Source organism: Vulpes lagopus, chromosome 13 (assembly GCF_018345385.1).
Source record: "Vulpes lagopus strain Blue_001 chromosome 13, ASM1834538v1, whole genome shotgun sequence".
In the NCBI taxonomy this organism is placed as follows: Eukaryota; Metazoa; Chordata; class Mammalia; order Carnivora; family Canidae; genus Vulpes; species Vulpes lagopus.
The window spans coordinates 48,313,513-48,336,898 of NC_054836.1; the positions used below are offsets into that span (position 1 = coordinate 48,313,513).

General features: G+C 41.3%; 1 protein-coding gene across 3 annotated transcripts in view; it reads right to left on the bottom strand.

Moving 5' to 3' along the window:
- ELMO1 (engulfment and cell motility 1) overlaps nt 1–23,386 on the bottom strand; it is a 523,086-nt gene that overhangs the window by 318,594 nt on the left and 181,106 nt on the right. For all 3 annotated transcript variants that reach the window (XM_041727391.1, XM_041727393.1, XM_041727394.1), the window contains exons 8-12: nt 19,647–19,746; nt 11,995–12,146; nt 9,560–9,638; nt 4,213–4,263; nt 1,486–1,608 (exon numbers count right to left, since the gene is read on the bottom strand). In XM_041727391.1, the coding sequence (XP_041583325.1) occupies nt 1,486–1,608; nt 4,213–4,263; nt 9,560–9,638; nt 11,995–12,146; nt 19,647–19,746 (505 nt within the window). The remainder of the gene's footprint in view (nt 1–1,485; nt 1,609–4,212; nt 4,264–9,559; nt 9,639–11,994; nt 12,147–19,646; nt 19,747–23,386) is intronic.

Below are 23,386 nucleotides of genomic sequence, written 5' to 3' on the forward strand. Positions count from 1 at the left end.
AGAGCTGTGCATAGTTCCCCTGCCACTCTCCCTGCTGGTCAGCCCTGGCTTCATTCCATATTTGTCCTCACGACCAAGTCATTTGAAGTGCTTAGGTCAACTGCCTAGTGAAGTTCTAGATGGAGTCCCAAATATGATAGAAAGCCTGGGCCTGGGGGAAGTCAGGTTCAAGAACCTGGGAGCCCCACGCTGTCCGAAACGAAGTGAGAGGCACACAAGTTCATGAACAGTATTTAAGCGACAAGGGATCCCGGACTCCACGAAGAAGTGACTACACAGAAACAAGCCCTGAAGAATGGTTAAAAATGGCAAGCCTTTTGTTACGTATGTTTTACCACAATAAGAAAAAAAAATATGTATGTTTTAAATAAATAAAAGGAAGCATTTCCAAACGGGGAGGGCCGTTCCACATTAAGATGCATGGCCTTCCGTCACTAGGAGTGGTAAGATGACAGTCTCATCTCTCAGATGATTACACTTGGCCTTGCCAAAAGTCCGGGGCACGTTGGACAGCCTCTCAAAGCCTCTCCATCATCCTTAATCGCATGGCCTCGCGCCATGGACGAAGTGCTGCAGCAGTTACACACTTCACATGTGCAGGGCACATCTGCAATAGATCAGGCCCTCACGTGCCAATAATGAGTGTTTTCCTTTCCAAAGCTGCAGCGCTGCTTAAGTTGAAAATGTGCTACAGCAGGGCTCCCAGCTGTTTCCTCGCACTCTGTCCTCACACAGTAAAGTTCCCCAAAAGCCTTTGGACAGAGACAGAACCTTCCACACACAACAACCAGAGACCTAGAGAGAATTGTAACAAACAGCCCGACCAAAATGCAAGCCCAGAGATCAGGTGTAGCCTGGGACCCCCACCCTCGGCACTGATCACTGAGAACGGAAATTACTTCCTCAACCTGAATAAGTATCACGCGGAGCAACCAGAGGCCCTACTTGTCTGGGACCTTGACTCCAGAGCTATTACCTTTGAAGGTATTGGGACCAAGGGCCAAGGTTGGTGGCCATGTGACATCAGGCTTTCTGAGCCAAGAAAGGAAGAGTACGCATGTGTGTGATGCATAATGAAAGAATCCATTTGCTTTATTCTTATTCTCTGAGTCAAAGTTCATCTAAATTCTAAATACATTCTTCCAAGTTCTAGAGCATCTGGGTGGCTCCGTCAGTTAAGCATCTGACTTCAGCTCAGGTCATGATCTCAGAGTCCTGGGATGGAGGCCTGAGTTGGGCTCCCTGCTCAGCGGGGAGCCTTCTTCTCGCTCTCCCACTGCCCCTTCCCCTGCTGCACTCTCTCTGTCTCTCTCTCTCAAATAAATAAAATCTCAAAAAAAAAAAAATGCATTCCCCCAAGTTCTCAGATGGTAAGAAAACAACATCATTATCTAAAAATTCTGGATCTCAGAGTAGCCCAAGAGATTTTAATAACCACTTTCTCTCCCTTATGTGCCTTTTTGCTGCTGTCTAGTGAGCACGCACCTGGTCCTGGGGGTCCATCTTGGTCATCATCCGGTCTTCTAGAAGGTTGAAGGTAAGTACCTGCAGCACGTACAGCTGGTGTGCCATTTCATTGTTGATGGCTCTCTGAGCTCGGATGACGTGCTGGGGAGATAGTTCAGAAATCAGGATTTTTTTTTTCTTAAGAAAAGGAAGAAAGAAAAAGCCAGCAACAATTAAGCCCCGTCATTACACCAAGCAGAAGCCCAGAAGTCTTCCCGTGGAGGCACGGGGAATGCAGGTTGGTGGGACCACCTGTCAGCTGGAAGGTGAGGATGCAGGTGATCTTGGAGCTTTTCTTGACATTCCGGGGCCCAATAAAGTTCTGGATGTGTGGGCCAGAATCCAGGTAAAGACCTCCTGTGTGCAGCAGAGAGTAGAAGAAAGGAAGGCACTGCAAATGCCCTGGTGAGTGCAGCTATATAAATCAAGAAAGTGTGCCTGAGATAAGAGTATCTTGAAGAGAAAGGTGGGTTTCTACAACAAAAGCCTTCCCTGCATGCAGTGGAGGGACAAATGGTGCGTAGGTATTGTAAGCAACTTTGCCATCATCTTACCCTACAATGGTCTCTGACAGGTGATCCAGCTTCTAAATGGGGCGGAGTTTGAGAAGCAACATAAAAAAGCAAAGTCCCAATCAGACCCGAAGTTAATTCACTATGTAAACGTCTCCAGAAACCACCACCACCACCACCACAAGAAAATGAGCGGATTCACGTGCCTAACTTAACTTACCTGCCAACAATTAAATGAAAAAAATAAAATGACCCCCTTAGAAACAGAACCAAAATGGAACAGATATAAAAGAAATGGCAGGACTAGATATGGGTACCTTTGCCCCCCACTGGAGCTGGGTCAGAAAGGAGATTGAACACTTGGGCCTAACATACATCCCCTTGCACAGAGACCATGGTTATGTCTTAAAAATGCCAAACAACCAGTCAGTGTGGTGAAACAACCATTCAAATCGGTTGTTTTGAATGCCCTGGACCCAACCACGTCTTGCTGTCTGAAAGAACTTTCTTGAGGTGCCCCAACCCAGCATGCACTTGGGACTCCACGCCCTGGCTGTGAGTACCGTGTCAAAATAGTCAGTTAAAGAGGGAGGGGTGGGGAGAAGAATGAGGAACAGAAAAAAGCCACAAAACCAAAATAATGAGGGCGGTGGGGGTGGGAAGGTAGGTAGGCGGTGAGATTCGGGGGTGGGGGGTGGAAAGAAACCTGTATCCTTCCATTTTCAGAACAGAATGTTAGTTCAGAGTATATGCTTCCTACCCAAGGTGTGTAGGCCATCTATTTTATTAGCAACTCCAAAGTATCTGCACTTCAACTTTTTGCCTGAGAATAGCAGCCTTGAACTGCCAGCCATCACGGCCCCACAGAAGTCCCATCGAAGCAAACGGATCTTTCAGACACGATGGTTACAGCCATTCCACCCACCTCATCTACAGGCATTCTCACGCCGACGGCCACACCAAAATAAGAAGAGCAGGCTAAGACCTTAATATAACACTTCGAATCCTTCGTCTCTCCACCTTCCTCCTCTTACACAAATACCTTCCCTGAACTTCGCTCTGATACTGTAGGTTCCACTTTCACTGAGAACTGGGGTAAAGATTAACATTATGAATCCTCCTGCAGTCTCTACCACACTATTCCTGGGCCAAGAATCTATTCGAATGCTCTGCCGTCACCCATTTCATATTCCAGTTCCAGGGAAAAAGGTATGTCATCCCCCAAGAACTGAGGTAACCTCTTTTATCAAACCATGAAAATCACACTCATATGTTTCTTTTTAAGGCCTTGTCAGCCAGGAAGTTTAAGATCACACTTGATGACAAATTGTAGTCCTTGCTATTGGCTTTGGGTTCTAGAATATTTATTGTGTTTGCCCTCATAAGGTTTTTAATTTGCAGTTGCCTCACGGTATTGGAATGTGTGCGTGTGTGTGTGTGTGTGTGTGTGTGTGTGTGTGTGTATGATTGTGAGCTTGCAGAGAACTCCTCTTTGAAATCACAGAAACAGAAATTGCTTTTTTGGTAACGCTGGGAATCAATCACGCATGCTTCTTTCAGTCTTTGGTTAAAGTTAAATAGCGGATAAGGCCTCAGGAAATCATGCCACTTGATTTATTTCTAAACATTCAAGACATAACGTGTAGGGCTTCTTTTCCACTGACATTTCAGGTCATCTCTGCATTGCAGTTAACGAGTAGATTCCATGTAGGCCTTTCCTGCCTGTCTCTGCTGCAAAGGGGTCCAGGGAGATGCTTGTCATCATTTCAGGACTTCTGTCAGAGTCCAAGTGGTTTCCAGTTAAGCTTCTACATTAAAAACAGTTTAGGTTCACAGCAATGGATTTTTTTTTTTTTTTAGGTCCTAGAGCCCCTGATTTCCTAAATGCAAAACTGATGTGATGGGGAGTGTAATAAACCTGCCCCCTTGGGAGAGGTTTCCACCCCTTCCTGGCAGAAAGTCTTTCTAGAGCAGTCCCAGAGACTCCTCCCTCCAGTCACGTGAGACCATTCCTGCGGGAAAGCCCGTTTCTTCGATTTCCAGAGGCGCACTTCTTCTTCCTTTCTAGTTACTACTGCTTCCTCACAGGAGCAAAGGCTCAGAACAGACCACAGACTGAAGCCAAGAGAGGAGATAAATGAATGCACCAAACCATTCCTGCCCAAGACAGTACTCACACCACAGAGATACTCACTGTTAAAATGATGGAACGCAGTTGCTTCTGAGCCAAAATGTTCGCCATCTCCTGTTGAAGAAAAACACACCCACGCAAAACCTGAGGTTAGAGAAATACATTTCAACATGGCCCCAAATGGCTTGATCCTGAGTATGCTTCCTAACTGGATATCAGCAGTATTTCTTGTGAAAGGAGAGACTCAAACAGTCCATCGTATTCAAATTGCTTTTTGCATGTTATGTTCAGATAACAGAGCCTCGTCCAAAAGCAAAGAAAGAAAATCTGGCACCCACAAACTTCTTTTTTAAGGAATTTCCTCCTTCCAGGAAAAAGTGAGTGTTGAATAAAAAGCAAATTCTCCAGATGAAAAGCAATGGTTCTCCACTCAAAAGGTTCATCGGCTTTTATTAGACTGCACATGTGCAGAGAGGTTTTACTAGGAAACATGCCTGCACCAAGGAGTTCCAACCATGTTAAGTCTCCAAGTCTTCTAAGAGCCATTTGATCTTAATCTGTGCAAAACCAAAGAGTGAGTGGTATGTACCCCAGGGCTTGAAAACAGTCTTTGCCAGTCAAGTGTGTGGCGCTTTTGGGACAGACAAATATCTGGGTAGGGGCTAATCTCCAAGAGCCCCCACCCCCACCTTGCTAGGCCTCATTTATACAAATTGTATTTGGGGCTTTGGCCTGCCTAGCACCGAGGATTCGTAGGTGGCTTTATTAAAAGAAATGATTCATAGACATTCTTTCTAAATATCGAGAAACAGGTATTAAGTTCAAACTATAAAGTTGGGTACAACCTTGGTGCAAACATTCAAAAATGAAAATACTGCTCATATTCAGGAAGGCACTTGAGTGTTTTTTGGTAGGGTGGGGCTGGATTTCAGCGTTTGAGTTGCTACTCTTGCTGAGTAGAGAAGAAACTAGGCTATGATTCAAAACTACAACCGTGAATTCGATCAAGGTGAAAAACTCGCAGGAAGCAAGGAGAGCCCAGACACAGGGGTGGGAAGGGTGAGGGGGACACACAGGCGGGTTTGGGCAGGAGCAGAAGATTGAGGACTTACAGTCAGAGGACAATCAAGGATGTCAACACTGCTCTCTACACCAACCTGGCGGCGCCATCGCCACCACAGAAAGGAAAGCAAGCAGGAGAGAAGAAGGCATGGAAGTTCAGAGCACTCTGTTAGAGGTTACAACTTGATTTTAACACCCCTGCTGACCCACTGCCTGGCAGAGCCAAGTGCACAGATACTGTGACGTGATTCAAAACACCTTTCAATCTTGAAAACAAAGAGCGCAAGCACAATGACGCATTCGGGAACAAGGGTAATGGCAATCTAGAAGGAACCTGTCTTTCCTTGGTGCACAGAAAGCAGGGCTTGCTTCCAAACGCAAATAGGTCCATTTTCTTTTTTTCTCCCAGACCAGATGAAAAACAAAAGGGCCCAAAGCACCCTAGAGCCCTTTTATTTTCTTTTATAAAAATGAGATTACTGCCTGACACACAAAGAAAAATATCTTCCGTGCCTATCTTAGCCTATTGATTTGTGACATTTTAAAATAAGTTCAAAGGGACAATATAGTTCCAATATATATAGCAATTGTTGTAATTATCTGTTGACATGATTTATTTTCTTCATAAGACCATGGTCAACTTAGGAACACAGAGACTGTCTTTTTCATCCTTGTATTCCCAGGCCTAGAGCACTATGTCTGACACAGAGTAGACAGTGAATGTTTGGTTGAAAATGAAAGAATATTTTCTTTTTCTTTCTTTCTTTCTTTTTTTTTTTTTTGAAAGAATATTTTCTACTACTAAGGAATAGAGAAGCTTGGTCAGAGAGAAAATAGAAAAATCCTTGTCCATATCATGGATCTGTTGTTATTGTTCACTATTACAAAAGGGTTTGAGAAAACTCAAGACTCCATGGAGAATATTTTATACCATCAAGATGATATAAAAGTATAGATAGACGTAAATATGGATATAGGGATATTAGTATGGAAGGATGTTCACAAAACAAGTTTAGTTTTAAAAGCAGTTAGAAAAAAATAAACAGTACAAGTAGTATGATCCCATCCAGTGAAAAGATGATGTATGTAGAAGAGTCTTTGCATAGAACAAAGCAGGGCCCCATGTGTGCAAGGGTCCTCTCTCAGGGCATGCAATCATTCTGCTTTTCCCACCACATCTTTTAACTTTTATAATGGTTTTTAAATAATGCTTATGAAAGTCATAAATATTTGTAGAGAAATTTGGAAGGGACCTCACCAACATGTTTGCCATGGGAATAATAAAATAATGGCAAGGAATTATAAGGAAAAGGATCCTTTTGCCCTCATCTTCACAAAACAAATACCCCTTCCTCTTCATTTGTGCAGAGAAAGGGAGAATGTCCCACATCCAGGAGGCATGGGGAAGACCCCTCCCTTGCTTCCCTCACCCTCCCAGCCAATGGGAGAGAGCCCAGGGGGCCTTGGCAAAACAGGAAATTCTAGCCCAGCTCTCTACAAACCCACAGCTCTCTCAGTAAAGGCCACTCAGCAAATGCAAAACAGAAATATCACTCCAGTTTGTCTGCCAAGTAAAAAGATCTGACTCTGGTAGTATTTTTCTTCAGTAAAAGTAGATATCGGTGTTTAAAATCCATCATATTCATTTTGTACATTTTGAAAAATAAAGAAAACCCAGATAATGGAGTCCTACCAATGGGCTTGGCCCAAAGTCGGGAAGAGAAGTTGAAATAAATAAAGTTTTTGCGCGGAAGTGGAATTTACCCAATATCCTAAGGCTTTAAAAAAACAAACAAAGCTGTTCCTGTAAATCTAATAAACAAATGTTTAGATTATGTTTTAATCTAATTGGAGTGAGAAAATGGTCTTGGAGTCTCTTTCAGGCTCCAGGGAGTTCTTCACTCTGCAAATCAGAGAATTCGGTGGGTGACGCCTCCTTGACAATGGGATGCTCTGCAGAGAAGAGCAAGGCCTACGTGGGACACTTATCTGCTCAGCAATCTGATCAAATCCCTTACTCCCTGTGAGTCTCAATTTCCTCATTTGTAAGAAGGCAAGAGTAAGGCTTTCTACTAAGAGAATAAAGTGACATAGGACACAAAGCACTGAACCCTGAGCCTGGCAAGTGGCAAGCTCTCAGAATATCACTGATGGCAGGCTTTGGTAAATTTTCCTACCGACTCCCCAAATTCAGAAGGTTTAATTTTTCTCAAGAAAAGCCGATAACAATACAGAATATAACCCAGATGACACCTCCAATTAGTATGGTCTTCTGCTTTACAGGCTCCACTAACTTCAGAAAATAACATCAAACTTTTCTTCATTATGAACTTGAAACTAGTTTTTTTTAGAACCAACTCTTTCCTTAATTCACTGAAAAATATTTTTTAAATTAAAAATCAAAATATCCCTTTTCTTGACAAACAATAGTCACTGACTCATCTTTAATTCAGCACAGTTTATAAAGTCCAAACTAATTTTCTTTGTTGTCGCTATTTTTATTTTGAAGACTAAATTAGTCAGACTCTGGATATTCTGTATTATTATATACACGCTATCTTAGTTGGATTATTTTCTTAAATTATGCAATGTTAATAGACTATCCTTTGTGATTTTTTTTTAAATCACAATTATTGGCAATTATTGCCAATCTGTGTTATCTCAAATACTGTCTAATTTTCAAAAAACAAAATTTGATTCACAGAAACTGAACCTAATGTTATATTGTATTGCCGTGCCATTATATTTTCATGGTTATGATTATTCTAGAGTCAGTACAGGTTAGCACCTGAGTCCCTATTTCTCCATGGTCACACGATTCCAATTCAGCAGATTAACAGTAGTTCTTGGTGTAAAAGGAAGATGCAAAGTGTATGCATGTTTAGATCCAGGGATCCAAATCATAGCAGTAAGAGTGGGCATGAGTTTTTGCTTGCCCTAATCCAAACTTCCTCCACAGGAAAAAAGAAAAAGCCCATGAGGTCAAACCAGATGGCTTTTTGCCCCACTCTCAGCAGGTGTCCTTGGTCTGGCCCGTAGGAGGATCAAGCTTCTCCAGGACTATGTCAGGAGTGCACATGTGAGAGCTGCCGGGCAATTCGCTGAGCTGCTGGAAGTCATCATGAGCTCAGCATTTAGATTTGGATATAAAAAAAGGAGCCCCACCTAGGAATCCACCTACAAAGCCACTCTTAAAAATCCAGCCTGGAAGATACGGCCTTAAGGAGAGCAAGCAATTCCTAGCTCCAGCCAAGACCAAACCAAAAGCACAGGAAACAACAAAGTCACTCCTTTCCCGGTGCAAACATAGCCCAAGGAATGAGCAAACAATTCTAAATGAAAAACAAACCAAAAACCCTCACATTTAGTCACTGAGGTTTAAAATACTTGGCAACAAAAAAATAAAATGAAAAAAAAATTAAATTCTTGACACAGTGTTCAGTAGCATGGTAGCTTCTAAAACAATGTAGTAGTAACTGTCACTGAGCTCCTGGTACATTATTGGTTGAAAGATCTCTTATTTCCACCCGGTTTTTAGAGGAGGTGAATTGTGTGACCAAGATAACACAGTATATGTTATCTTGACGAAAAAAAAAAAAAAACATGAATAGATTGTGAGGTGCAAGCTATGTTCCAAAACACACAAGAATCAACTCCTTCCACACCTCCCTCTACGATGATCCTTTACCTCAATGCAGAAGAACCAAAGACACAAAGGATGGGTTTCACATAGGTACATTTAAGGGGTTCCCTTCTCTTGTTTGAGCACAGGAAGGGAAATGTGTTGCTCATCAACCCCGCCCCCCCCAGGCCACATGCACACATGGACATCAGAAATGTCACAGCAAAGAGCCCCCCCTGACATATAAGCAGTTATCTCAACCAGTAGCAGCAAACTGTGTGTTCTCCTCCTATCCTTTCCATCTAAACTTCCATGTGCAAAGCGAGACACCTCTCGGGGTCTCAATGTCTTCATCAGGAAAATAGGGACAACACTTCCCTTGCCCTAGAGAGCATTCAATGGCATCACAGAAGCTCTAAGGGCTCCTACCTCTGCTTCTACCACAGGAGCAATGCTTTCATCTTCTTATGTTTTTAGCTTCTACACTGGGTTTCATTGATGAAAGGACTCTGCCTCTGGAACATTCCTAGCATTCTTCCTGAGACAAGGGCTTGCGCATCTCTACCTAGTTCCCACCAGATCTGTGAATGATCCCAGGCTGGCCAGCCAAGCTGCAGAGCAGCGGGGATGCCCAAGGAGTGCCCAGGATGGGAACAAGAGGGCACTCACTGCCCTGAAAGTTGCCAGCCCTGAGTACAGTCTTCAAACAAAAGAAATGCAACTTACCTGCCTTCTCTCATCAGGGGCCTTCAGGAAAAGTGCATTAATCACTGCAATGGTATAGGTTTGGATTTCTTGATCTGTCCTGTAAAGACACATGAAATAATACAGAAAGTTAGAATAGGTGGGGTGCCTGAGTGGCTCAGTGGTTGAGCATCTGGTTTGGCTCAGGTTAGGATGCCGGGGTCCTAGGATAGAGGCCTGCATCAGGCTCCCCATAGGAAGCCTGCTTCTCCTTCTACCTGTATCTTTGCCTCTCTCTCTCTCTCTCTCTCCTCTCTCTCTCTCTCCTCTCTCTCTCTGTTTCTCATGAATGAATAAATAAATAAAATCTTTTTTTAAGAAAAGAATAGTTTATCTCTGAATTAGACCATGATAAGGGTCATGATCTCCCCCTAAAAAAGATGAGAGAGAAAGGCATGGCCTAGAAAATGCAGTTGGCAAGTGAGTGAGAATATATTTCAACCATCATGAGAAAGGAGATACAGTGGGAGGGTGAGGATGGGGGGGGGTAGACAATTACTATTACTGGCTGGACAATGTACTGCTTAGTGGAGATCACCCAGAAAGTATAGGTGGTCAGTGAGCTCTCTCCTCTTCTCTGCTAGGCTTAAAAACATGAACCCAGGGGATTGTACATGGAGGGGGGCAGGCAGGGTGAATATGATTTTCTGTCTGATGCATGAAGTATTATCTGGGACTAGAACTGGTTATCCCTATACTCCTGGACTTATTACATAGGAAACTGCTTTGCCTCCATGGCAATGATTGGACATATTCTAAAAACCTATTTCCAAATAGAAACTTTTTAATAACAAAAAGAATAGGTTTTTGTTTTCAAAATTTATACACTTGCTGAAATGAAATTAGAAATTCCAAAGGAAGAAAAAAATTCCATAGAAGCGTGTGGTAAACAGTAAATAGGAAGGACCCCAGGCATAAACAAAACAGCTAGTGAGCTGCATTCAGAAATAATTTAGGGAGAGGCAAAGTGTGGAACACGGCCTTTGACAGGATGAAATCCAAAGCCCAGTGCACCGCAGACTGGCTGTCTGGCCTTGCACGAGTTCACAGGGTGTCCCCAAAAGAGTTTCTTGATCTGTAACACCGGGTAAGAGCACACTAATATACGGTGTTGCTTTTAGGATAAAATGAGTTAATGTATATAAAATCCTCAGCGCGGCACTTGCCAAATAAGAAACTCTCTGCTTTGGCAAAGCACACTGTGAATGCCAAGTATGCCCTTGAGATTCAGAGAAGAGTCACAGACTGTAGAATTAATACATTTCACATTCAGGGAAATGCGAAAATTATTTCTAGAGAGGTTTCACACAAAAGAGCATGTGCTCATTCTCCCTGAGGCCAGAGTCCACAGCTTGTATGATTTAAAATTTTACATTGTGGTCACCATGTCCCCTCCCACATGAAGGAAACATCTAATGCACTTTGGTAGACATAATAAACACAACAGTTAACATTCTGGGTATATTGAGAACTACTGAATATGCCCTCACATCCCCGGCCCACATCCCCCACCCAAACAGGCCAATCATATTTCCTCTTGAGAATTTTCAAATGGGACCTGAGAGAGCAGGGTGGCAGATGCTGGGAACCAAGTCACATTAGTGCCAACCAGTACACTTGAGAAAAAGCCTGTTGTGACCACTCCAAGGAAGCCGTAGTTTCTGTTCTTCTCAAGGCTTAGCTACTTAAGTCATTCCTGGTTTCTATAAAGTCCCCCAGGATCCTTTCAATAAACTCACTGACTAAGCCACCTCAGGGGGTTTGGTGCCACCTGCAACTCCACATATTTTAATTTATAAAGTAGCACTGTACAGTGGTGTTCTTCTCAGGGACAATCTTACTAATTACCTGAGTGGAGACAAGAGAGAGAGCCCCAAAGCTTGCAGGCTGCTAAGGGCCTTGCCTTATAGCTCAAGCCTCTGGAGATAAAACACACACTTTATAAAAGACAAAAGAAGGTCACTGTAATCACCTTGAGCCTAAGAAAGAAGCCTACCTTTAAAAATTCCTAATTATCTATGAAAAGACTCATTATGACACAGAAAATGCTATTTTTAATGACAAAGGAAATATGCTGTTGAGAACTTAAGACAGCAAATTGTCCTATGACGTTAAACATAAAACTCTACCGGTATCTACCAACATTCATCAAAATCGATTGCCTACTAAGAACCACTGGGGACAGAAGGGTGCCAAGAACAGGTATGGGACCCCCACCCCCGCATCCCCAGAGGCCAGTTGCTGAGCCATTTTAGTGTGGTGGGGATGGGGATGGGACATAGTGTGGCTTGATGCCAAATCAAGATTCCTTTTCTGCATTTTTAATCGAACCAACCGAAAACCTTTCCCAGGGCTTTGTGGTGGTTGTCTACCAGAACCATTCCCCCTTTCCACATGGGTGGTGACAGCATGCTTACCCTTGAAGATGTGGGATAAGTTGGCCGATAGTGATCTCCTGAGCCACCTTCTGGTAGAGGTCGTGGCTATTGAGCACCATTGACTCCAAAATGGCCAAGGACCGCTGCAGGATTGAGATGTCCATGGCTGACTTGTTGACAAAGCTTGCTATCTGAAAATCCAAGGAGGACACAATTGACCACTCGTGGTAAACAGAGCATAGAAGCATAGAAGGGAGCTAATCAAGTAAATCAGGAGCTCGCTTAAGAAACACCAGACACAGGAGGAAACGTATCTGGAATTAGAGCGGAATAGTAAGAAACGCATCAAGTCAGCGATGATTGCTCATATTACTACAAAGCACTATTTATATCTTATTTCTATAATTTAATAATAAGCAATCCTCAAAAGCAGACAGTTTCAAGGAATTATTGTCTGGTTTTTCTGGGATTTTTCTTCGGGGTTTTAGCTTTCAGAGGCAGATGGTTTCCACACATATATTGTAAGGACTCCTGCATTTCTTTGAGGCAGTAATTTCAACATATACTAATAGCCATCCCCTTCCATTCCCAAGGCTACTCCTTCACCCACACAATGTGTGATTTTTATGTTTGTATTATGACCCTGTTACATTCTTAAGGGACTCACACAAATCACACTTGTCAACACAATTCAACTGGCAACTTCTCAGTCACTGGCTATTCTCCTTGTTATTCCACAATGAGATGCTCTTTCCCCCATTCTCCAATTTCTTATGGTTAAAACAAATTCTTCTCATCTCAAATTTAGCACACAGGAAAATATTTAAATTAGCAGTGCTAAAAGTTAAAATAATAGCTTAAGCACTAAAATGTATTCCCCAAGGAATTAATCACCGAGGCGTCAAACATAATAAATCACAATGTAAGAGGGAAGTAAAATAAGGGTTAGAATAATGGATCACAGTAACCCAAACACGTGGGTACCATAAAGGTTTTATTTTAGAGGCCTCATTAAAAGTTATTACTATCTGTTGACAACTCACACGAAAAGGCTGTTATTACATCAACATAATGACTGCTTTCTTAAAAGCTAAATAATTTGGTTCCATGACAAATTGACATTTGCTCTCGTCCCCCATCGACACTAATTTCTTCCTTTCTGCTATCCCATTGACCCCTCCTCCTCATCTCCCCCTCCACCCTTAGACAAGAGAAAATGCAAAGGTGCCCATGGCAACTGAGGTGCCCATCTCCACTGTTTCTAGCTGATGACTCCCTGGTGAAAGTAGGGGTAGCTGGACAGATACCAATACCCTCTCTGCCCCCAGATACATCTAGATTTCAGGGGTGGGGAACACACGACAGGAAGTAGTATAGTAATATTACCATTTTATATTCCAAAAAGCTATTATTTTATAACATAAAGTACAGGAAGAGTACGAGAATTTTAAGATTCTCAGAAGGCTGCTTGAGCTCCTTTCATGGCTAATAAACTCCTCCAATGTGTTTACTGTCCCTGGCAAGCCTTTGCCTTAATGCTCACAATCTGCTCCCCTTTGTCAAATCTACCAAGCTAAGGCCATCTTTTTCTGACAAAAATCCAATTACCCTCACCCTGAGCTCATGATTTAACACATCCCTTGGACCTCTTCTAAACAGAATGCCAATTCCTCAGCTTCCTCCTTGACACCACCTCAACCATTTTCCATTATCCCAGCACAATTCCTGGCACTTATTAAAAAAACTGAAGAACTCACAAAGAAGTTTGTTGATGAGGATACTTCCGATTTTCTCGGCACTAATTCCTCCAGCCATGCTTCTTTTCTTGTCCCCATTTAGTCAATTTGGGTTTTGTTTTTTATTCATGACAGAGAAAGGCAGAGGGAGAAGCAGGCTCCGTGCAAGGAACCTGACGTGGGACTCGATCCGGGGTCTCCAGGATCACACCCGGGGCCGAAGGCGGCAGTTTAGCGCCAGGCCACTGGGGCTGCCCCATTTAGAATCTCCCACCTGAGAGCCTACTGTCAAGACTCCCTCCCCTACCCTTCAGCCTTTGCACTCTCTTCTCACTCATCCAAGTCATACGTATGGATTGGGTACCACCAAACAGGCTTACACTGTCCTAGGATCTAGAAATAGAGAAATAAGCAAAATCCAAAGGATTTTGACCTTTAAGGACTTTATAGTCTAGCAAAGACAGAGAGATAAAAAGCCATTTACTATAAAGTATGTTAATTGCTTATTCTTGGCATTTAAAAGTATAGCTCCATTTAGATATCCAACAAAGCCTAAAACTAAATGGTGTGAAAACCAATCTCACTGTCTTTTTTTTTTTAAGATTTTATTTATGTGTTCATGAGAGACACAGAGAGAGGCCGAGACATAGAGGGAGAAGCAGACTCCCCATGGGGAACCTGATGCAGGACTCGATCCCAGGATCCCGGGATCATGGCCTGAGCCAAAGGCAGATGCTCAACCACTGAGCCACCTAGGCGCCCCACTCATTGTCTTCTTAATCCTCCTCCCTCAGTGATCACTTTTTTCCAAATTTGTCATAATCATTAGTGATTCAGAGTCCCAGTCTCCTGTGCTCTATCCCTGTGAACACATTTGTGAGGTCTCCCCTTTGATACACATTCAGGTGTACATGTACAACACTGGCCCAGGATCCAACTCATTCCTGGATTCCTAAGCATCTCCTTTACTTTCCTCTCTGTTCGAGATTCCCTTCCGATACAATTTTATCCTTTCCTTCCATACATATCCTTTTGATAATATCTCCTTTCTCTAAATATCCAACCAGAACTCTCAGTGTTTGCTGATACAAAGTACACCTTCTCATAATGGGTTTCAAAGTTCTCTACAAATTCCTGGTGATCATGCTCCGAAGGGGCTTGCTTGCTCAATGTTCGTAAAATAGTTCGTGGTCTTTATTTTATTTCATTCATATTTGAATTCCACATACATATTCCATTTCCATTGGTTATTTATATATATTTCTCTCCCATACAATTAATCTCTTGCTTTCATCAAAATATTTTTTAATATTAATCTTTTCTATTATTTCATTTCTTTTGTGATGTCTAGAACCTGTCATTTGAGCAATACTGATGCAGGCTACAGAAGGAGCATTTTGTTGTAGGATGCTTAGGTGAGTACTGCCGAGCAGACAGCAGGCATGCAAAACATCAGAGACCTACATACAAGTCTGTGGATGATACTAGTGGTGTTTTTAAACTAATTTCTATCTTTTGTCTTTATGTGTCAGTTGTTTTAACCAGACATTTAAATGACCCAATATTTTCATCGAAGGAGTTCTAATAACCAAGGCATCAGTGCTGAGTGAACCTAATGTCTGTGGACAGGCTCCTCATTAGTGCACATACAAATTCATCAAAATACAAATGTTATTTTCTCTATTTTCAAAACTATGGGTCTTAGTATAGTTACAGAGCATTAAAGATTTTCTGGTTAAATTTTAATTTCTCTTGTCTTCCCATACCCTCCCCCAACAAAAATAATCAATAATGACTTTCTTTGCCTTTAGATTATCCCCAGCTCCGTAACTACACTTTTGGCTGACACAGGTGAGCCAGCCCTTATAAGCCAACGCACAGCTGCATGAAAGTAAGACTGTACCACAAGAAAGAAGAGGTAAGAAGAGTTAGCAATAAGTGTATATACTACTTCCACATGTTTCCATTCACTTAAAAATGTTACCTAAATAATACAGAAGAGTAACTGCATGGCTTCTAAGAAGCCAAGAGCATCACAGTGCATGAATCAATGACATAAACTATTAAAATCACATAAACACCTCCTAGAATAACTTAGAATGAGATCTTAAAATTCTCCCGTGCAAACTAAAAAGAACCATAGAGAGAGCATGCAGCTCCATTGCCATATTTTAAATTATCTGGGCACAGGCCCATAAATCTCTCAAGTTTTTAAGAGGTAAAAATTACTGGGTATCTAAACAGAACTGGCTGGATGTTTGTCCAGGCACCAAGAACACCATAGGGTGAACCAGGCCCTCCTGCAGGGCCGAGGGTGTAGAGCATTTGTATGAAACACTCCTTCCAAGAAAAGGCACTGGTGTTATATTTGGCTAGGGGAAAACCAAATCGCAATACAGGAAGTTCTACGGGGTTTTTGTTTTATTTTGTTTTGGTTTTCTTTTCTTTCTTCTCCATACTTTCCTACCTTCTCCCTAAGTAGCAATCTTTAAAAAGCAACATTATATATTTGCATCAAGGGAGTCCATGTTTCAAATGTTTATGGAATGACCTTACTTATTGTAGACAAAGTCTGCAAACTAGAATTTAGATCCCCACATAAGAAAACAGTAAAGAAGAAGACAGGGGCTGGCAGGGAAAAATATATTTCTCCAAAGTGGTATGAATTTGGCATTAATAGGAAGCCAAGTCTGGACCACAGAGATAAGCATCTTTTGTCAGTGTATTTCCTAGTTGAGTTTTGTCGAGATAAAGCTCCATTTAAAAGACAGTTGCCTGCATACAATTCCTGGGTTGTCAAAGTGCTGAATTTGATCCAGCTAATGAATAAAAAAAGTTAACCTTACAAAAACTATCAATTATAAAGTCATTTTCTGATGACCATTTTTCAGATTCACACAAAGGGATTGAGGTCTAAGTAGCAATGCAAGAGAAAGAGAATGTGACCAGGAATGAGAACATGAGATTTGTTAAATGTATTGCTTTTTGAGAAAATATTTTGTTTTCTCTTTAAACTGCCAAGACTGCTAGTCCTTGCTTCCTTAGATGCTTTTTTATTTAATTTTAGTGAGTGAGAACCATTTTCTTAAGTAGTTAGGTATTAAATTATTGACATTCTTCCTTTCCATTCATGACTGAAATTTGACTTGAAATATATTTAAATACAATGTCATTATATTCCTTCTCTTCTTCAAGTTCTAGGGCTTAAAAAAAAATGCTTCCAAAACAAATTTCATTCATTCACTTCACAGAAACATATTAATGTCTTACTCTGTGCCAGGCCCCAAGGATAAAGTCATGCAGAAACCTGTGATGCCAGCCTCCTAGGACTCATGGTCTACTGGGAGCCAGTAAAAAGAAAAAAGAATTCACAGAATGTGGTGAGTGTTAGCACAAGGGCAAAGAAGAGATCCAAAGAGAATGGAGAGGAGAAGAAATCACTTAACTCCATACCAGTGAGGTCAGGGAGGGCTGAACAGAAGCGATGCCAGTTCACCAAGTCTTCAGGAGCTATTTTTTCCACCACTTGAAAGCACAAGTGCATGACATGGGGGAAGAAGCCCTTAACCATGGGACTGATAACACTTCACTCCCTGTGACATCACTTAACCTCTCCAAGCCATTGACTGCATCCTTGCCTCCTGACCAGGAATAGCGAGATGGCCCATTCTATTCTGGAAAGGATTGCTGTGAGATCACAAGAGATACTGTGGATGAAAGCACAACACAACTTCAAGGAATTTGCATTCAGGACAGCATTATTTTTAGAGCCAAAGAGGCTCTAACAACAGACAGGCAAGGCAATTTGAATGTAGCAAAGAAAGGCCTGCCGTAAATCCAGAATGGGATAAAATATTTGTTAAGTATGAAAAATCCACAAAACTCAGTATCTTCCAATTTGAACTTACTTCTCTAGATCTTTTATCCTAGAAAGACAGAACACAGCAATTTGTTCTTTGCATTTATAATTTACGGTTTAAATTTCTCTGGCTTTCTCATCTACAGTTGTTTCTTTACTCTTTAGCAATTTGTATCACTGAATAATACAGGCAAAAAGAGGCTTCCTTTTCTAGTGGTTCTCATTAATCATCTCCTTTGGCTTTATGCCCTTATATAAGGAAAGAAAATTCAGAGGTCTGTTGAGAAGGCCCTGAGTTCCCAATCAGCTCTTTGTCTGAAATAAACGTGCAACATCATGCAATCTGTGGGGCTTCCATTCCCAACACCCTCATTCAACCACAGGGGCTCTCCTGTGCCCTTCAATTCAAGATTGTTTCCCCCTCAAGATACTGATTAACTTCAAAAGGAGAAGGAGTAATTTCACAGTGAGGGGACCCAACAGATACCACTGCAACCACATAATCAAGGTCAACACCGCCATTACTAACACATATAGACAGCATGGACCCTAATACAATGAGCTGACAAGGACACAGTATTATTTCTCTGGTATTCTTGCCAAAAATGAATCACCTTGGGACACCTGGGTGGCTCAGTGTCTGCTTTTGGCTCAGGGCATGATCCTGGAGTCCCGCAATCAAGTCCCACATCAGGTTTCCTGCATGGAGCCTGCTTCTACCTCTCTCTCTCTCCTCTTCTATGTCTCTCATGAATAAATAAATAAAATCTTTTTTAAAATGCACCACCTTAATTAAACCATCAAATATCAAACAAATTCAAATTGATTTGGATTTCTACAAAATAACTGACCAGTACTCAACAAAAGTCATGAAAATTCAGAAAAAAACAAAGAACTGTCAGATTGGAAGACAACTATATGCAATGTGGGATCCCAAATTGGGTCCTTAACCAGACAAAGGACATTAAAAACTGGTGAAATCAAATAATGCTAATACTATTGCACCACTGTTAATTCCTTAGTTTGGGAATTGTACCATCATTATGCAAAATGTTAACCTAGGGGAAGCTAGATGAAGGTATATGGGAATATTCTATACTACTTTGTGCAACTTTTCTATAAGCCTATCATGATTTCAACATAGAATGTTTAAAAAATTCAAGTGATTCTTCTGGATTTTGCTTTGACTTTCCAGCTTTTGCACAGATTCTCGGAAAGTCTTTATTTCATATAACCCTTCCCAGAAATCTATAGTTAGAAATGCATGAATTCCAAACATCTCTTCACTCCCAATACAACAACAGGAAGAAAAATGCCAATATTCTTATAAACCATTTCACAATTACAAAGAGAGGGAAAATCGATTAACAAATTAATAAATAGCAAAAATAATCCATTATTTAATGCCATATTTAACAGTTACAAAGGCAGGACTATTTATTTGTTGTTACAGGACAGGAAACAGAATTGTAGGTTTGCAAATGTGTCTTTACACAACTCACCTGTGGGGAATGGTGGGAGCTCTTCTTCCCTCTCTTCCCACGCCAAGTCCACCTTTCCCAGCCCTTTATTAGCTTCCTCCTAAAGAGGGAGCAATCGATCCCAGAGACATTTATTGCCCCATGAAAACAAGTAAGCGGGCTCCACCTAAGAAGCACGGACCCAAGCACACCTCCTTCTCTTACGTCCCTGCTTTAAACCCGGGCATGTAGGAAATAAGTTATACTCTGCCTCTTTCTTGTTCCCTGAATAGCTGATTGAGGGCAGAAAGTTTAAAAAGGAACTCTACTTAGGTCTTGAGAACAACTGAGTCCCGGACAGGGACACAGCAGGGACCACTACTGTGGTGTTGACAACGTGACGCCTTGATTTCCCTTGAGTGAAGGTTCTTGTGAACAAGTCGTTATGATCCTGGTGGGGAGACAAGGTCATCTGCACACAGAATTTAAGTGCCCAGACCCCCACATTCATAATACTCTCAACAGGCACACCAACTGTAACACAAAGAAGAAAGGAAACCACCAAGCAATATCCTCAAAGCAGAGCAAAATATCTATGAAAGGGATTTGAACCTCAAAAATCACAAGCTACATTACCTTCTTAATAAATGCCACTGAAAACGTGTCCCAAGACACTATCCCATGGTCCATCAGCTCAACAAAGGCCGTCAGGGTGAAGGACAGCATGTCTCCAAAGCTGGAAAACACAAAGAGGATTAATGGAGATGGGACCAAGAGCTGAGCAGGAGGACAGACACAGAGGTGAGAAAGCTTCAGAAAAGTGAATGCAATGGATCTGTAAAAGATCACTGGGATAAGCAGCTGGGCCATAGGAAACTTCCTCAAAAATGTGAGTCAGTGGGAAGAAGGTAGGTGAGCTTTGCAAAGTAAGCTAGGGCCTCAGTGCGACAGACCTGGACTCATACTGACTCTCACTCTGGTGAGCTGTGTCATATGGGGCCATTAACTAATCCCCCTGAGCCTCTATGTGCTTGGCTGAAAAACTGAATAATGATACCTATTTAATACAGGGCTGCTTGTAATGCACTTAATAACGTACAGCATATAAGCATTCAGTAGATGGTAGCTTAAAGAAAATCTCAGCCAACAGAGGGCAATGTGCTTCTTTTATTATTCACGGGTATCTAATAATTAGAAATAATTCTAGTAAGATCACAGGCACTTTGCAGAGGATCTGAGTGGTCTATATACACATGTGCGTATGTGTGTGTGTCTAGGTGAGTGCTTACACACACACAAACACCTCGATACAAATATTACATATATATGTAATATATATGTAAATGAGCGTACTCATTTCTATGTTACACTGGCCAGCATTATATCCTTATTAATAGGCTTTACAGAATATCTGTGAAAATAATGATTATTTGCCGGCCACAGACTTGTTGTGATTTGGAAGGCTGTAGAAGGTTTGAATGCATGGGTTAGAAATCAGAACAGAGATCAGATGCACTCAGGCAAAAGCACTATCCTTCTAAAACAACTTGACCCTTGTTCCTCATCAGACAATATCCTGGTTTCTAATGCTCTCAAAACAACACTTAACAGACACTCAGAGTCTTACAGAAACTCACCTCTACCGTAAATTATCACCATAATAAATGTTAACTCTCAAGATAAGTACTCTCTTCAAGTACACTGAATGAGGCCCATCGGGATTTCTGCCCATGTATGCCATCTCACAGATTTCATGCACTTGAGACTTTAAAAAAAAATAAAGTTGGTTGTTCTATTTCGAATCTCCAGACTCCTACATACCACAATTGTTACACTACAAAGTCTCATAGAATGTTTAGAATGAAACTTCTCAACTATTTTCAGCAAAGAGAATAGAAAACAGTCTCCTATTTCTTTTAAAACAGCTTCGTAACTTCCCTTCTGGCCAGTGCTCTCAGCCCAGCCTCTGGGATGACCTTGGGCCTTCTGCATCACTTCAGAGGCTGTGAGGCTCTCAGGAGAAGACCGTGATCCCAAGCTACTAGAGATCAGAGAGGATGGGATGCAAGAGAAAGACACCATTATGTGGGTGGTGTCTGGAATCAGGTACAAGTTTCCCCTGCAACTCGAAGTGGTCAAGTTACTGATGCATGCTGTGCCTCAGTTTCCTTCTTAAAAGTGCCAGTGGTGGTGGTGATACCTTACTTAGGATTTCTGGGGAAACAGAACAAGCTACCACACTTCAATCTTTTCCAGCAGTGTGTAGCGCATATGTAGCAACATGTGATTGTTAGCTATGATCATTACGCAAAAGTGATCTTCTAGAAAGGTAAATGAAGTTCATGATCTTCAAATGTTTGCCTTCATTGTGTCAAGGATTCTCTGTCCAGGGCAGAAAAAAAAGGCAAGGAGAGCCAAACCACTCAGGTCAGAAATACATTTTTTTAAGGCTTCTCAGAATCACATACTGGCAATACCAATCTTACAGGGGCTCTCCCTAGATGGCATGCCCCCCAAAATATCCAAACCGGAAAACCCAAGTTTACTTGAAGGAGAATACCAAAAAAAAAAAAAAAAAGTAGAAAGATGAAAAATGGGTTAAAAAGAGTATCAAGAAAGATTAAATTTAAAAAAAGAAAAGAAAAGAAAGAAAAAGAAAATCCAGAAACAACTCTTCCTACAATGAATCACAAGAAAATCCAGATGTCAGATTATGCAGAGGAAAACAATAAAAAAGGAAATTGCCTCAGGAAAATAAGAGAGCCAGGTATTAAAGCAATTAGTAAGATTTATTAATGAAACGTCTTGGCATTAGTATTACTGTGAAGATATTATTACATAATAATGTATAGTATTAGTAGTAAACGATATTAGCTAATGTATTTTTTTATTATAGCATGAGTGGTAAACACCATTAGCATATTTTTTGTCCTTTTTGCTTAGAAAGGGGGGAAACAAACATGGTAACTAATAGTTGCCATTTGCATATATGTGGCAAGTTAAAAGACCTCAACGGCTAAAAGACTCCCATTATACATGACATCGACATCGGAGAATGGCATCCAAGGCCTCCATACAGCGCAAAACACAGCCTCGTGTTGTCACTCGCAGTACTAGCAATGAAACAGACAATGACAAAGAAAAAAGCTATTGGAATCCAACTCTTTACTTTATATCCCCTAGAGCTACTTAAAGCTGAGAACAGAGATAGGATTAGTCTTCCTTAACTGCTTTAGAAACAAAAAATAAATTATATTTGCTAATTATCAGCAGGCAAAATGACTCTGTTCCCCACTCAAGGGGCCCATCATCCAAGTGGCCTTAGTAACACCTGGGGATTGTCCCACTTCCTCAAATGCTCCAGAGCTCTGCCCATGGACTCCTCAGGCAGGATGCAAGGACTTGGGAGGAAAGATGGAGAGAAAGAGTATTATTTGGTTTCCAAATATCCACGTTTTGCTTTTGGGGCCAGGATTTCAATCTCCACGGTTGTGAAGGACGTGGAGCACCATTTCTGCAACTGCAGGTAGGCCTTTATATGCTTTGCTGTTATCCATCAGTGTGAATGACTGGTAAGTGAGAGAAGCTTCTTCCAGAACACACACCAAGATGCCCAGAGCAGGGATCGCTCCCTTGGTCCATCTAATAACAGTTTCTATAAATGTTGTATTATTTATATTCCAATTTTATAGAACTACTACCTAATAACATTTTATTTATACATGTGATATATTTTAATATATTCTATATATATTCTTCGATCATATATATTCTATTTTTACATTATATATAACAGATATCAAATATATGTGTTGTATTATTACAATATAAAATGTACACATATAATATGCTACATATGTATTTATAGCACATAAGACATAAGTATAATTCACTGTGGCTGGTTGTTAGATGGCATACAAGGTTTCCACAAGAGAGAATTTTTTGTAATTCAACCTCAAAACCTCAATTGCAAAGAGAAGATGTCCATGCTAACATGTTATTGCATTCCAAATCCAAGCGACTCAATCACCTAATTTCAAATGATGCAGCTATAAAAGCCCTTATCGAACCCTGACATAGATGTTTACTTTAAATCCGAGATGAGTGACACAGACTCCAAAGACAGAAGGCAGGAGCCAAGGCCCTGTGTCTGAAGTCAAGGCTGTGTGCACAAGATCAAGGCCAAAAGGGTTACAAGTATAAAGCCACCACATGGCACATGCGGGAGCACTTTTATTTGTTTGGTTTATTTGTTTTTTATAAAGTGCTAAGCTAAAGATTTTGCAGTACTGCCTGCCACAAATTAAGCCGACTGCAAACTTTACATTCTGGTCGAGAGCCATGTCACAGCCAACACACCATGTGTGCTGGAATGA